This window comes from Augochlora pura, chromosome 4 (assembly GCF_028453695.1).
Source record: "Augochlora pura isolate Apur16 chromosome 4, APUR_v2.2.1, whole genome shotgun sequence".
Taxonomy (NCBI): Eukaryota; Metazoa; Arthropoda; class Insecta; order Hymenoptera; family Halictidae; genus Augochlora; species Augochlora pura.
This window is the reverse complement of record NC_135775.1, coordinates 14,388,026-14,401,793: the sequence shown is the minus strand read 5'-3', so window position 1 is coordinate 14,401,793 and position 13,768 is coordinate 14,388,026. Positions and strand designations below refer to the sequence as shown.

At 42.0% G+C, this 13,768-nt stretch overlaps 1 protein-coding gene across 1 annotated transcript in view; it reads right to left on the bottom strand.

Moving 5' to 3' along the window:
- The window catches only part of LOC144468432 (uncharacterized), a 61,981-nt gene that overhangs the window by 22,161 nt on the left and 26,052 nt on the right, over nucleotides 1-13,768 (bottom strand). Inside the window, exon 21 of the mRNA XM_078177891.1 lies at nucleotides 4,248-4,352. Coding sequence (XP_078034017.1) covers nucleotides 4,248-4,352 — 105 coding nt within the window. The remainder of the gene's footprint in view (nucleotides 1-4,247; nucleotides 4,353-13,768) is intronic.

Below are 13,768 nucleotides of genomic sequence, written 5' to 3'. Positions count from 1 at the left end.
CGGCAGACGAGAGGGCTGGGAATTTATAGAGGCGCGATCCGTCGCTACGGGACGGTCCATGGGGTGCGGGGGTTATGGGGATGTACGGGAGCGGAGGAGCGAGGCGGCGCTGATACGGGACGATGATGACTCGGCCCGATAATTAGTTGCGCGACATTAATTTCGATTCAGCGCAATATGCCGCGCGGTCTCATTTGAATTTTCACGAGGCAAAAACCGCGCGGACGAGCTTGTCGCCTCTCCTCGTGTATTTGCCTAACGCCCGAATAATGGTGGATGCATCGAGGAGACCCGGAGAAAAAGGGAGGGAATCAGAGAAATCATCGTCGAGGGGAACAGAAAGAACGACGCGGCGCGAGCTGATGGGACAGGATATCGCACGCTTTTGCCGGGCATAATTACCGCTATCGATAAATCGTAAATCCTCTAAATGAATTCTAATTTCAGGATCAAATTATTTTTCCGTCGAGGCGAAAATAGCCAGCCACCCTCCTATTAATTATTGTAAAAGAAATGTACATCTATTCTTTAAATAACGTGCACAATCCTCGAAACAATATTAATTGCTAGGGTAAAAGAATTATTGTTAAATTTTATCGCGAGTGTTTTTTTTTCTACTAAGATTAACCGTTTGCACTATGACTTATTTCGTACCTACATTTATTAGCACTGTTTCATTCTTAATAATTTCCCCTAAAAGAATGATAGAATTATTGTTTATAGCACGTTTTCGACTACAATTATTCCTAGATATTGGTAACAGATACATCAAGTTTTATTTCCATTTAGAAGAAATATATAAAATTTATATTTAGTAAGTTATGCGTGACATCGTCATATATCTGGCACGTTGTTATAGTGCAAGGGGTTCAAATCTGTAGAAATTAAAAATTATAAAATGTGTAGAATATCTTCTACCTGAGAAAACAGAAATATTATTTACATTAATATTTTAAGTAACAATCTCCGCATGTAAAATACGTCCTGGTGCTTGAATAATTGCACATCCAACACACGACATTCAGCATTACATACACCGGATTGGTGAATTACCTAATTATTACAACATAAAATTCAGCGAGATCGTACATAGACCGCAGTAACATCATCCATTGAATATAACTTATAAGGTAGGCTTAATACCTACTGAGTTAACCTTGACGAATTAACAGTGACGAATGGAAGAGGTTGAAAATACGAGACGAAACAAAACGAAAATTGGAGGATAATGTAGAAATGAGAAGAAAATCATATTAGATAAAAAAGAGTTGAGGAAATTGAACAAGAAAGAAGATGAAATCAGAAGGGAAGAAGAAATAAGCATCATAAAATAAATCAGAGACAGGAAAAAAGGCTGGAGAGAAGAAAATCACCATTCAGGAATTGTTTTCCCATAAGAAATTTTTCATAATAACGAGTCCAGCTTATGATACATAATCTACTAAATACATACTAGGTATGTAATCGTCTAAAGATGAATAACAATGATTCTATTCCAAGTTAAAACAAAATCTAATTGTTCTATTATCGAAATGTTGAGATCTTTATTGAGAGAATTAAATGGAAATATAAAAGAAACAAGAATTGCAAGATTTCGTTAGAAACATGATTTCCTTCGTATCTACAGTGGCGAACATATAAATTGGAAAGTATATGTATAATATGTGTCATCAATTTTTTAACCAAATAACTTGAATTGTTTTAATATGTTAAACAACTAGCTTATTAGAAAATGAGTAAAAAAAATCTTTGTAGATTTTAATTGACTAGGATAATAAGAAATTAGAAAATGATATTTTTCAACTTTCCAAATTTTATAAAGTTACCAAGATCTAAAAACGCATTTCGTTATGGAGCCAGATAAAATGTTGCAAAAACATTCTTTAATTCTTTATTATTCAACTAATTGAAATACAACAAAAAATTGTTTAATCAATCTCCAACAATCTCATCGATCTAACGTCTAAAAAAAATTCGTCACTTCAATTTTAAACAAATCGTGTTAGTTAGCACCTTTTCGTCTTTAATAATTTCCTGATAGAAGGAGACAAATTTTGTTTGTCCTACGTCTTCATATAGTTTCACTCTTAGACTTTGATAATTGAAAAATCAAATTCTGTTTCAATATAGATAAAATTAATAACACGTATTTAATAAATCATGTATGAAATCTTCATCCCGAATCTGATATAGGTGCAAGGAGTTAAGAACAAAGTGCTGATCAACGTAGCTGCGAAAGAAATATCGATGCAAGAGGTTAATGCACTCTAAGAGTGCATCTTGAGGTCAAAGAGGTGCCGAAGAGGTTTAACTTTTGAATGACTCCTAAGGTTGAAAGGTGTCTCTCCTCCCGATTCAATTTCCCTTGGATGAAGAGTGTGTCGTGAGAAGGTCGGGAAAAATGATTTTTTAACGGGCCGAGGGTCGAGCAGACGGCCGACTTAAGCCGTCGGCTATCTTAGCCAGATAGTGGACAATGGTTTAGCATAATGGTCAGAGGGTGGATGCCACGCGTTGGCCCCCGGGCCGTGCCAATGACATTTTCGCGTATCCATCACGTCACGCAGCCTCGGAGGACGTCGGAGACGCCGGAGGACGCCGGAGGAGGACATCGGAGAACGTCGGTGGATCGGGAAAGGAAGAAACCAGTGCCAGGAGGTCACGCACTTTCGCTTTATAATACCGTGGCCCCCAGAGAAGATCTTTTCTCTAACCCCTCCTCGGAAAAAGAGACGTCTCAATAAAGATGTCTCCCTGGAATGGACACCGCTGTTCATTACATTCCACCGCTCTTCTCGGAGAACAACATTTCCCTTCCAACTGCCTCATCCTCACCAACTCCCGAAATGTAATCTCAGTTAATCATTGATTCAATCCGATCATCGAAGGCAGGAACTTTGATGTATGAATAACGATCTATCACTTCGTTTATTTAAATGTTTCATCACTCGCTTGTCTCGTAAACCTACAATCGCTATTTTTAATTATTCTTTCAATAATTCAGCGATTTCTACTGTTAACGAAATTCGTGACTTTGGCAAAAATTTTTTCATCGATCTTGCATTCGTGCGACATATTATAAATATCTGCATCTCAATACTCCACTAGACTGCGTAAACAGAGTTTTCTAAACAACTTCATCAATATTAATACCGTAATTACCATCTATTAAATGTACACTTGTACGCTCATGTATCGCGTACTGCTCTATGTTAGAGAGATCTTAGCACCGATTTTTGTGTCTAGTATCCCTCCGTTTAGGTCAGTCAATATCAACTTACAACTATGACTTTGTTCCCGTATTACGTCGTTGAAATTTACTGCCTCTCGAAAACAGGCGTCTCATGATACATATTCTATTTGTCCATAATATAGTAAATGGCAATGATACATGCTCAAGTATACCAAAGATACTTCAAACTTAAATGTTACGTCGCATCGATCAGGTCACATATACAGTTGAATTAATCGTATTATAATAACTGCGTATAATATTCACAATACCACGAACTTTTTCTTGTCCCATCTTTCTTTTAAACACTGTTAATATGAAGTTCTACACACCTACCAGTCTTTCCGTATTGTAAACCAAATGTTTTTTGCACGTTAATAAATAAATAAATAAAATATTAATAAGTCAATACAGAAGCCAACTATAATAACGATAATTAAATTACTGAAATGAAAACTAAATACTCTACGTTTATATCGAATATGGTAATCATGAGTAATGGGGAAAGTAAACTTGCTTGTAAAGGAAGCGGTCAAAGAAAGTCCCTTGCCTGTTATCACGACTTCAATTGCTGACCTAATTAGACTCATCAAAATTCAAAAATGTCAAGTAACGTCATAATCAAAGAGCAAGGTCTGGTGAAAGGTATCAACTACATTAGATTTTATAATGAGAATAAAGCCATGGTATACTGAACTTAAACTTTCCAGAGGTTCTGTAGTTTTTGTTCATAGATGTCGTTCCAATCACTACAATTTAAATGCTTTATCAATAAGAGTAAATATTATATGTAGCAGTTCTAAAAAGCAAGTTTTATCTTCCTCTTTGTATTAATTCCTTCTTATGTAATCCGGATATAATAGAAGTAAGAATAATTTATAATTTTCAGCAATAAATAAATAAAATTTTCCTTCCAAACACCATAAAAACTACATACGCTCTCCAGAACTAGGTATTTATAAACTAGGCTGTGTACAGACTATTGTCGACGATAAAATAACAAGAAATTACTTACAGCTCGTTGTTGATGGTGAGATAGAGAAATCCTTTATGCGGCTCGCAGAGCAACACGGCGTTCCTGATCCCCGTAGGCGGCGCCTTCGAAAATACTTCGGCGTATCTGCGTCAGAAAAATGAAAAAGTTCAATCGACACCAAGAACAAATGAGCCGTTTATTTTGGAAGTGGCCTATGTCCACTTTATTTTAAAATTCAGACATTTGAGGATACCGTTTTGTAATAAATTTTAAAACAACTGATGACATGGTCTAAGGATTATTGCGTTCTAGATGCTTTGCTAAGATGAAATTATATGTAACATAGGAATGTAAATATTAAAATAGATTGACGTTTTTGAAAAATGAACTTAGGTCATCTTCAAAATCTCCTGAGAACAGCCTCTAGAAATTGCATTTTCTAAAAGCCTGGACACCCCAAATTTCAAAAGTCTAGACACACGAGTGATAAATCTCAGAGCATTAAAAATATACTTGCTGGATTATTTTTTACAGGGCACTGTCAGTCAGTTAATCGTTTCGAATAATGCAACCTCGTCCGTGACACGTCTTCTGGGTCGTGGACCAGAAAGACGACGAGGAGGAACGCTTCCTTCGGGACATTCCGGGGGTGGAGATGTGTCGGGGGATTGGGGTTGTGCATCATTTTTCACATACCACGAGGGGGCGGACGGTTTTTGCCGGCTCCCTACCCGTCCACCATCCAGATAATGCTCTTAAAGACAGATATCTCCGCGGAACGAGCCAGGTACGCCGTCACGTTTCTCCAGAAATCTGCCTTCGTGTTACTCGAATCCTACAGTTTCGTCAAACTTTTATATTTTCACCGTGAAAAATCCCCTACTCGACGGCGCCTAAATAAGAGTTCAACTAGAGTCCGGTTTCCCGACGATTTAACCCTTTGCCAATATGTATTTTTTAAAGTGACAAAAATATTTTTCCCAGGAAATTAGACTGTGATCAAAGACGCTAATCATTCGAAAATTGAGTAGTATATCCGATCTTTTGTCCTGTATATAAGCGAATCGTACCTTACCAATATTTGAAATAACATACGTAATCCTGACGTAGTCACTATCTTTGAAAACATCTTTTCTTTTTTATTTTCTTGAATGAACATAAGTTCATGATACATTTTTTTGTCGAAACTATATTTTTCAAAACAGTGTTCATGATATTTTAAAATGCGGCTCATTAGTGTCCAACTTCGTTGAACATTTATTTATAAAGTTAAAATTTATGCGATCTAAAGTTACATACAACAAATAGATTTATAAATGAAATAATAAAATGCCAGTACCTTCGATCGATAATTTTCTAAAAATTGATATTTGGATACGTAAGTTGTAGGAAATTAGATTAGAAATCTTCATCCCGTGTGCTCATAATCCCTATAAATCCCAATATTTTTGTTAATAATAATGTAAAATGATTCAAAACTTATTAAATTGATCGGTTAATGATAAACGTGTTATTCGGAGCAAACTGAGCTGCATCGGAGAGCGGACGAAATATGTGTGAACAAAATGCGCAGTGACATAACCTAGAACTAATCTAAGACTTCTACATCTATTAACCAAAATCAGGTTCCAAAATAATTATAACATCGTCGTATTTATTCATATCGAAAAACCTGTTGCTTGAGTCACCAAATTCGTATGTATAAAATACAGTAAATTACATAAAATGAAAATACTATAGGTACGAGAAACTATCTGAGACTTCGAATTAAAATGGCTTCAAGTGAAAAGGGTTGAATTCGTTTTAATATTCTATTACCAAGGTAATCTGTCTCCAAACTTTTTTAGACTAACTTTGCCCCGGTCTCCCCCACTAGAAAATCTTCCGACTCTTCGAAACGGAGGAATACGGATAAAATCGATTCCGAAAGAAACGTGTTCACAATGAAAGATACAGGGATGGAGAAGGTAGGCGACGGGAATCGTTCGGAAACCGCGAGAACGCCGTGGACGAACAAATATGCGAGGCGGAGGATTTAAAAAATGTCTCCCAGCCGGGTAGCTTCGGGCGGGTTTTCCAGGAGCGAATACGCGTATTAATTATGAGGCTTGTTCAAACACAGTCGAACGTAGGTGGACCGCGCACGGGGCGGAGGAGAAAATTGGTCACCCTTATTACAGTCGGACCGGGGACACGTACTCTCTGTGTCTCTCCACCCTTGTTTCCTTGCAAACGATCTGCCCATCTACTCTCTTTCTCCCTCTCCCACTCCCATTTTTTTTATTTCTCGTTCGAGGCTTTGTTTAACGTCTGTCGCGGAATTTTTCCGGCCCGCGGCGATTATTGCTCCCTGGAGATGGAGGAAAACAGGAGTCGAGAACTCGTGTGCGGGGGTGGTTTGGTGACCGCCGCAACACGGGGATGTGAAACGGTCGCAAGCGACGGCCGAGGAAATCGTTTGGAAATGCCTCGATTATTTGGAAACCAGCCGTCGCTCCTTGGGGCGACGGCATTGGTCGCAACCGTTTGCACAAATGTACGTCCCTAACCCTTGCACCGATGATGATCAGAGTCAAAGTTTTACAAAGTTCTACGTCGACAGTTGCCGATATTTTTGATTAACTGTTTAATCCTTTGCGAATCTATGCTGTGCCAGGTTATGTCAGTCTCAACATTTACTGCAAAAGTTACCTATTAACCTTAGCATGTCTAAGGGAGGATCATAAAATGTCCACCGAATTTTAAACGTGTATTTTTATTTTAACAATGTTCTTTTATAAATGTATTGTATTTTACTTTTGCAGGTACCAAAATATAATATTCAACAGCATGATATAATACTATGTATTAACAGCATACTATTTGTATCACTTTTTTACATGGATACAAAAGGTTTCACAAGCAGACCTAATATTTTAACTCATTGCGAACGGGTCACAAAAATGTTGTTCTACAGCCTGCAGACAGTGACCACAGGAAAATAGACTAAGGAAGAAGTGGAGTGGCGAAGCTTTCGCCGGGACTCCTACAGTGCCAAGTCTACCGCGTGGACATTATAATTTGAACTGTAATTGCGACGCAACATAGACCCTCTGTAGTTCAAAGTTATAATGTTCACCCGGTAGACGCACCACGCCGCTGTGCGATACACCCGTGCATACGTCGCTTGCCCCCACTACTTGCGTAGTCTATTTTACTGTGAACACTGTTTGCGACCAATCACGGGAACTGTCATTGTCGTCAGTTAGAGTCAGCAATGTAAAATATGTATAGCTGACCACTGAGTAAAGATAGTAATGAACTGTGGATTTAGAGTGGATTTATATGAAAATAAAGCACAGTTAACTTACTATTGAAAATACTGGATATTCAAAATTAATTTTCGCGACAACGAAGTTTCATTGCAAAAGTTCCATTCTTTATTTTCCCTCTCGGTTTTACCGGCAATTCTGAGGTGTCAAGGATGAAAATAGCAACCGCCGGTTTAGAATAGAGCGTGAATATTTTATCGAAGTTTGCGCAGAGGGATTGCGGCGATTGTTCTTGACGCTCGTTGGCAAAGTTGAAAGCAAGCGCGACGGGTTTTCCGTTGGATTGAGCTCGAAGGCTCGTCGGATGATTCACATACCGGCCACGATGCGTCTTGAATCAGCTTGTAATCATTGCGGTTTATATGATCACTGTGGTCGAGATATCATTATTCGATACCGGTGCGCAATATCCTGCTCTATGCACGACCGATCCTGGAGACAACGCGATCTTCGCCGAGGACTTTAATCAAGAGCGAATCGAGACGAGTTTGATCCGAGTCGCGAGGCTCGTCCCGAAGAAAACGAGTAGCCTCGGATCCTTGGTTCTTTGCGTCCGGCGAGCAACGACACAGAACCATTTCAATTTCACGCCGTCAGCCGTATTAGCTGCCTCGCCCTCTCCCCGCTTCTCAGCAAATCGCTTTTCCTTCGTCGATCGTAGCTTATTTTTCCTTTGCACAAAAAGATTGGCGAGATCGACGCCGCGAACACTGGTAGCAAACGCAAATTATTTCCAACGATTGATACACTCGTCGATAGTCGAGAGAACAAATAATGGAGAATTGGAAAGGGAGAGCGAGAATGAGAACGAGTGCGCGCGCGTGTATGTGTGTGTGTGAGAAAGAGAGAGAGAGAGAGAGAGGGAGAGAGAGAAAGAGAGACGGTTCCAAGGAAGTATCGAGGAAACAGATAAATTTCTTGGCGACCGGAGGAGCGTCTAGCGAACGGCAATCTTTTCATTAGCAACGTCAAAAGTGACACGCGGCGAAGAAGAATCGCCTCGAAGGGGACAACAATACCATTCCTACCCCGACATCCCTTTGAATGCGACCGATGGCTCGATATTAGCCCGAGCAAACCGCTTTCGACGAGAACGACACGATTATTCGAGCGAAACAGGGGTGAATCCTCTCCGTTTCACTCGCCAACACCCTGATAACCTTCCCCATCCCTTCTGCCTCTCTTCCCTATCTTTACCCTCCCTGACCTCTGCTTTGCACTTGTCCCACCTACAGTTAGCGACTCAAAAATTCCAGACCTCGAGGTCCCAAAGACACTTATGTTTTCAACTCTCGGGATGCCAAAACGTCATTGTTCTTTTCTGACTTCTGCTTTGCGGTTGCCACACGTATTAGGTTGTTACACATGAAACGGCGGTTACTCACAACTCAAACGTCGAACCACCAGACGTTGGTTCGAAAAATTTTATTCCGGTGAGTTTACCTCACGTCTATAGACCAACTGTTATAGAAAATACCATTGTAAAGTACGTGGTTGAAACAGATACACATATCACCGTTCAAGAAATTGCGGAACGAATGTTGATTATTCAACTGTTTTTCAATTTATCAAAATTCATGAAGCAAACTGTAACAAAGTTAACAGAATTAAGGTGTAAAATTCTTTCTCACCCACTTTATTCCACCAATCACATACATACTACTCTAAATTTTAAGAACTTCGATCGCTTTTTCACTAGAAAACTGTTTCGAGAAGAAATTGATGTAAAAACTTCATTTAACGAATTTATTGCTTATCGGTCTCCCATTTCTCAAGAATACATTAATGATCTTGATCTATTTTTATTAAAGAAATATTGATAAATACATTGTTGATCGGCAACTTCACAACGTCCAAGACTAAAAAACACGAGCTAACTCGTTATCCGTCAATAATGGATTAAGTACATATGTTAAGTATAAGTTGAAATTAAAAGTTCAAAATCTACCACTTCATTTACAACAACTTAATAGAATTAGCAACCACAAAATTTGTGGCTTCGAGGTCCCAAAAGATCTTCAGCTTTTGATTCTTGAAATAGCAACGTCATTTTCTCTCCGTCACCCCTGTCCTGTCGGGTGCTTGTTACTAAGATTTGGGGAACTTCCAAAAATAACCGTTCTAAACTGTATATATTGATATGTATTGATTTACGGTACATATTGACTTTAATAATAATAATGATAATAACATTTTTATTTAGGGAATTGACTCTTTGTTATAGAAGGAAAAGAATATGAGAGAAGAAGTGATATAAATAAAAATTCACGTAGAAGACAATAGTTAATTAAAACTATTGTTTAGCAATTGTTTGCAACTATTTTTTTGAAAGGAACGATTATGAAGAACCGAAAACCAGAACTTATCATAAGTAGACTGCGGATTTCATGCATTGTTCCATTATTTCCAATTTACTAAAACTGTTAAGAGATATTACACACTTTTATGTAACTCTTTTTTTTATACAATCAGTATAATCAACTCTCATTTTGAATAAAGATCCGTAGTACAGTTACAAGGTGTATCGGTTATGACTTTGGTCCTTCAGGACCGATATAATACGTTGGTTCTACAATTGTTATTTTTTGGTTACGAGTTACGATTTGACTGTAGTTTTACTTTACGTAATAAATGTGTTCCATTTCCTTTAGATATTAAAAGTATATATTCTTTGTTACTGACAAACTGCGACTATGACTATCTCATGAAATCAAAACCAAGAACCGAAAGATAACTATAATGGAGCCAATACAATATTGATTCTGAAAAACCGAAACCTATATCACAACTGTTTTGCAACCCCTGCTTGCCATTCCTGTAATTAGCGGTCCAAAAATTCAAGACCTCGAGATCCGAGACATTCTTTTGTCTTTGATTCTCCGAGTGTTTCGTGATACGAAAGCTCCTGGTGTTTCCGACTCTTGGAACAGCAACGCTCTAGTGCCTCGCGAAGTAAAGTTTGAGTGAAAAATATCTGCAGCGCCTAACGTTACGGCTGGTCGATCGGAAAGAGCCGGGAGGCTGAGAAAAATGGTGAACGACAGGGCATCGAAGAGTATGGACAAAGCGTCATCTCCATCGCGGGAGGGGCACAGAGAGACACTCGGGACTCGGGGACTTCTGCGGGGCCCGATATCGTGCTCGGGCCGCGTCCGGGCCGGCCGGCCGGCCTCGGCTAAAAGTAGTGCAAGAAAATAATAGAAGCGAGTATGATCGCGTCGGCTCGGATAACGAGCCGGATGATTTACAGTTTATCCTTACACCTCCATTTACGAAGGGACCGGCAGAACTGTGATCGCTTTAAATTCGCTCTCGTTGATGCAACTGGTCGTCCGAGCCGACGCGACGCGACGCTGCAACGGCTGCAACGGTTGCAACGGTTGCACCGGCGGCAAGCGAGGCGGGGGAGGAAGCGAGACGGGCTCTGTTTCTCATCATCCGTTGCCCCCCTCGGTCCACGGCCCTCCCCCTGTCCCTCCGCCCTCGTTTCTCTTCTTGTTTTCTGAATGTCCCGCGGTACCGGGCGCAACATTGTTTTTCTCCCTCCTCGTCTCTCCCTCCTTTCCCTCTCGCTACCATTTTCTCTGTCGGACGCTCTCCGATGGTCGTTCTCTCCGTCGTTCTCTCGGTCGATCCGCGGACGAGCTTTTTGGGATTCCTTTTTCGCCGGCCGGACACCGGTGGACCTTTTACCACGGACACGTACACTCCGGTGTGCCTCTCTTCTCTTCTCTACTCTTCTCTCCACTCCACTCCACTCCACTCCCTTCCCCTCCGCTCCTCTATCCTTGCCGCGCCACTCCTTCCCCTGCTACCGTAATGATCGCAACGCTCCGATGCGCCCGGCCTCCGTGAGTGCATCACCCGCAGGATGCATCTCTCGTGTACCTACCCGACCACGGCCGTCCTTCCCTCTCGCGTATCAAGGTGGCCGGCTCTCGATTGTAACGTTATAAATTATTATCGTGTTATTACCACGCGGCGGTTTCGGGCCGCGGCAGTTTTTTTCCCGTCCCTAAGGGAGACGCGGTTTAACTTTGTTTGCGAACCCGTACCATTGGCCTTTATTCGATCCCTAACTACAAGTTCGTTGGATCGGTGGAGATCGAAGGAAGATCGTGCAGGATTTGGAGACGGGTAGAGAGAGAGGTGGAAGAAGCGTGTCCCTGGGTAAGCCGAGATCGCGTGGGAGCGGCCTGTCCTCGATCGTTGGTCGCGGTATCTCCTCGATCCGAGAGCGTTTAGTCAAATACCGTCGGTGGGAGCGGTAAATCAGGGAAAACCTGGGGACAGTCGTGCTCCCTTCTTCCCGGGCCGGAAGACAAATGTCGGCGGGGAGTCGGGGGTGCGGCGGGACCGGCGGCTTGGCCTCTCTTCTGCACGCGTAGATGCATGGTCTCGCGGTCGGTAAATCAAGCCCGGTGATATTAAAAGGCCGCTTATACGCGAAAACACAAGATTTATTTCTGCTGAAAAGAAGAGCCGGCAAGAAATCGCCTGTGTACCCAATCAATGGACGGGGGAGACAGGGACGAGAACCGAGACGGGAAGAAGAGAAGGAGCCAGAGACCAGTCGGGGGTAAGGCGAAACAGGGACCGATTCGAAATTAACCAAACGGAAAGAAAGAAGCCCACGAAGACCGCTGCCGGGAAGCTCAAGATAAATAGAAGGCGCGTTATTCTACAAGTGAGATCGGTTTCTTGTGCCGCGCCGCTCCGCGCCGCGCCGGTCGCCAGATCTCGAAAGATCGAATTTGTAGATCTCCTAAAAACCGTTAACGGACAATCCTCGCGCTTGCCCCGTAGAAATCCGACTCGAATCTCGGCAAAAATCAAGACCAGCCGGCTTGCGGATCGATGGAATTCGCGCGGTCCACGCGGTTCCTCGAGGATCCAGCGACGATTCAGCGACAGGGATCGATGGTATCGGCTCGATTTCGAGTCGGGCACGCGGCTCCCAGGTTCCAGGACCCGAGCTGCATACCGTGATCGCCGAAGCATCGTCCACGGATTTCGTTTTTACCGCGACCGATCTTCTTGTTTGCTCGAGGGGGCTGCTCCCTCGGTCGCGAAGATAGCCCGGACTAAATTTACGCAGCCGCGCCGGGCCGCGCCGAGCCGCGCCGAGCCGCGAGTAGCACAGTTGACCGACGGACTGCGGCAGGATGTCGATTATCGACGGTTTTTGCAGGCGCTGCCCACCCCTCCTCCGCCCCTCCTCTTTTTCACCAACCGAACGCATAATTAGCTTTCGTTATTCTAGCGCGCCCGGCTTCCGCCCGGCTGACAACGATTCCGCAAACGATTCCAACGTCGCCTCTCTCGCCTTGATCCGCGTCCAGCCTCCCTCCCTCCCACCCTCCATCCCTCCTCCGCCACCTCCTCTTCCTCCTGTTCCACCTCTGTGTGCCTATCCTTCTCTTCGATCGTTCCACCTGAGGAAATTGTGAAATCCTCCGCGCGTTTCCCTCGCCGCGGTGCGGTTCGCATTTTTTCCGATCGGTTCGTTGCGTCTGATTTGTTTTAGAGATTGATCTCGATCCGCTTAATCGAGCCGGAATAACTCGCATTGTCCTCCTTCGTCGCCTTGAATCTCCGATCCCGGTTCAATCTGTTGCTATCTGCGATCTATGATCGTTACGAATCTCGGCCTCCCAAAGATCGACACAAGAATCGAAACACGCTGTGTCACTGAAACGGGACTGTCCCGGTCAGACCACGTTCTCCGCAATTTTTCATTAGGACTTAACGAAGACTTCGATACAGCAAGGATTCTTGCTATGTAACTCTCGAATAGCTGGTGCCGGGTCTGTATGGACCCAAACTTACAAACGTTTCATCTAAATTTTAATTTTGTGGCAGTCATATGTAATTACTAACTATTAATATTGAAAATAATAGAAGGATATTTGGCCTCAACAAAGAGGTTCTAATAATGTGAAAATGAAAATTACTCTCAAAGATTTTTAGGCATCTTGCCGTGGCTGCCATAAATGCTCAAAAATGTCTTCCGTCCAAAAATCCAACGACATTATCGGCGATATAAGGAGTGTCAAGCGACAATAAAGTGAGCAATCGAACAACTTTATATTTCCACAGTAATTCTAATCATTTCATTTAGGCTATTTGTTGTTTTGACTAAAGATTAAAATATCATATATAATAATTACTTATCGTGTATTTACCAGTTAAACAAACTTATTTGCTTCGTTCTACACCGCATTTTTCGCGATGTTGCATTATTTTGGT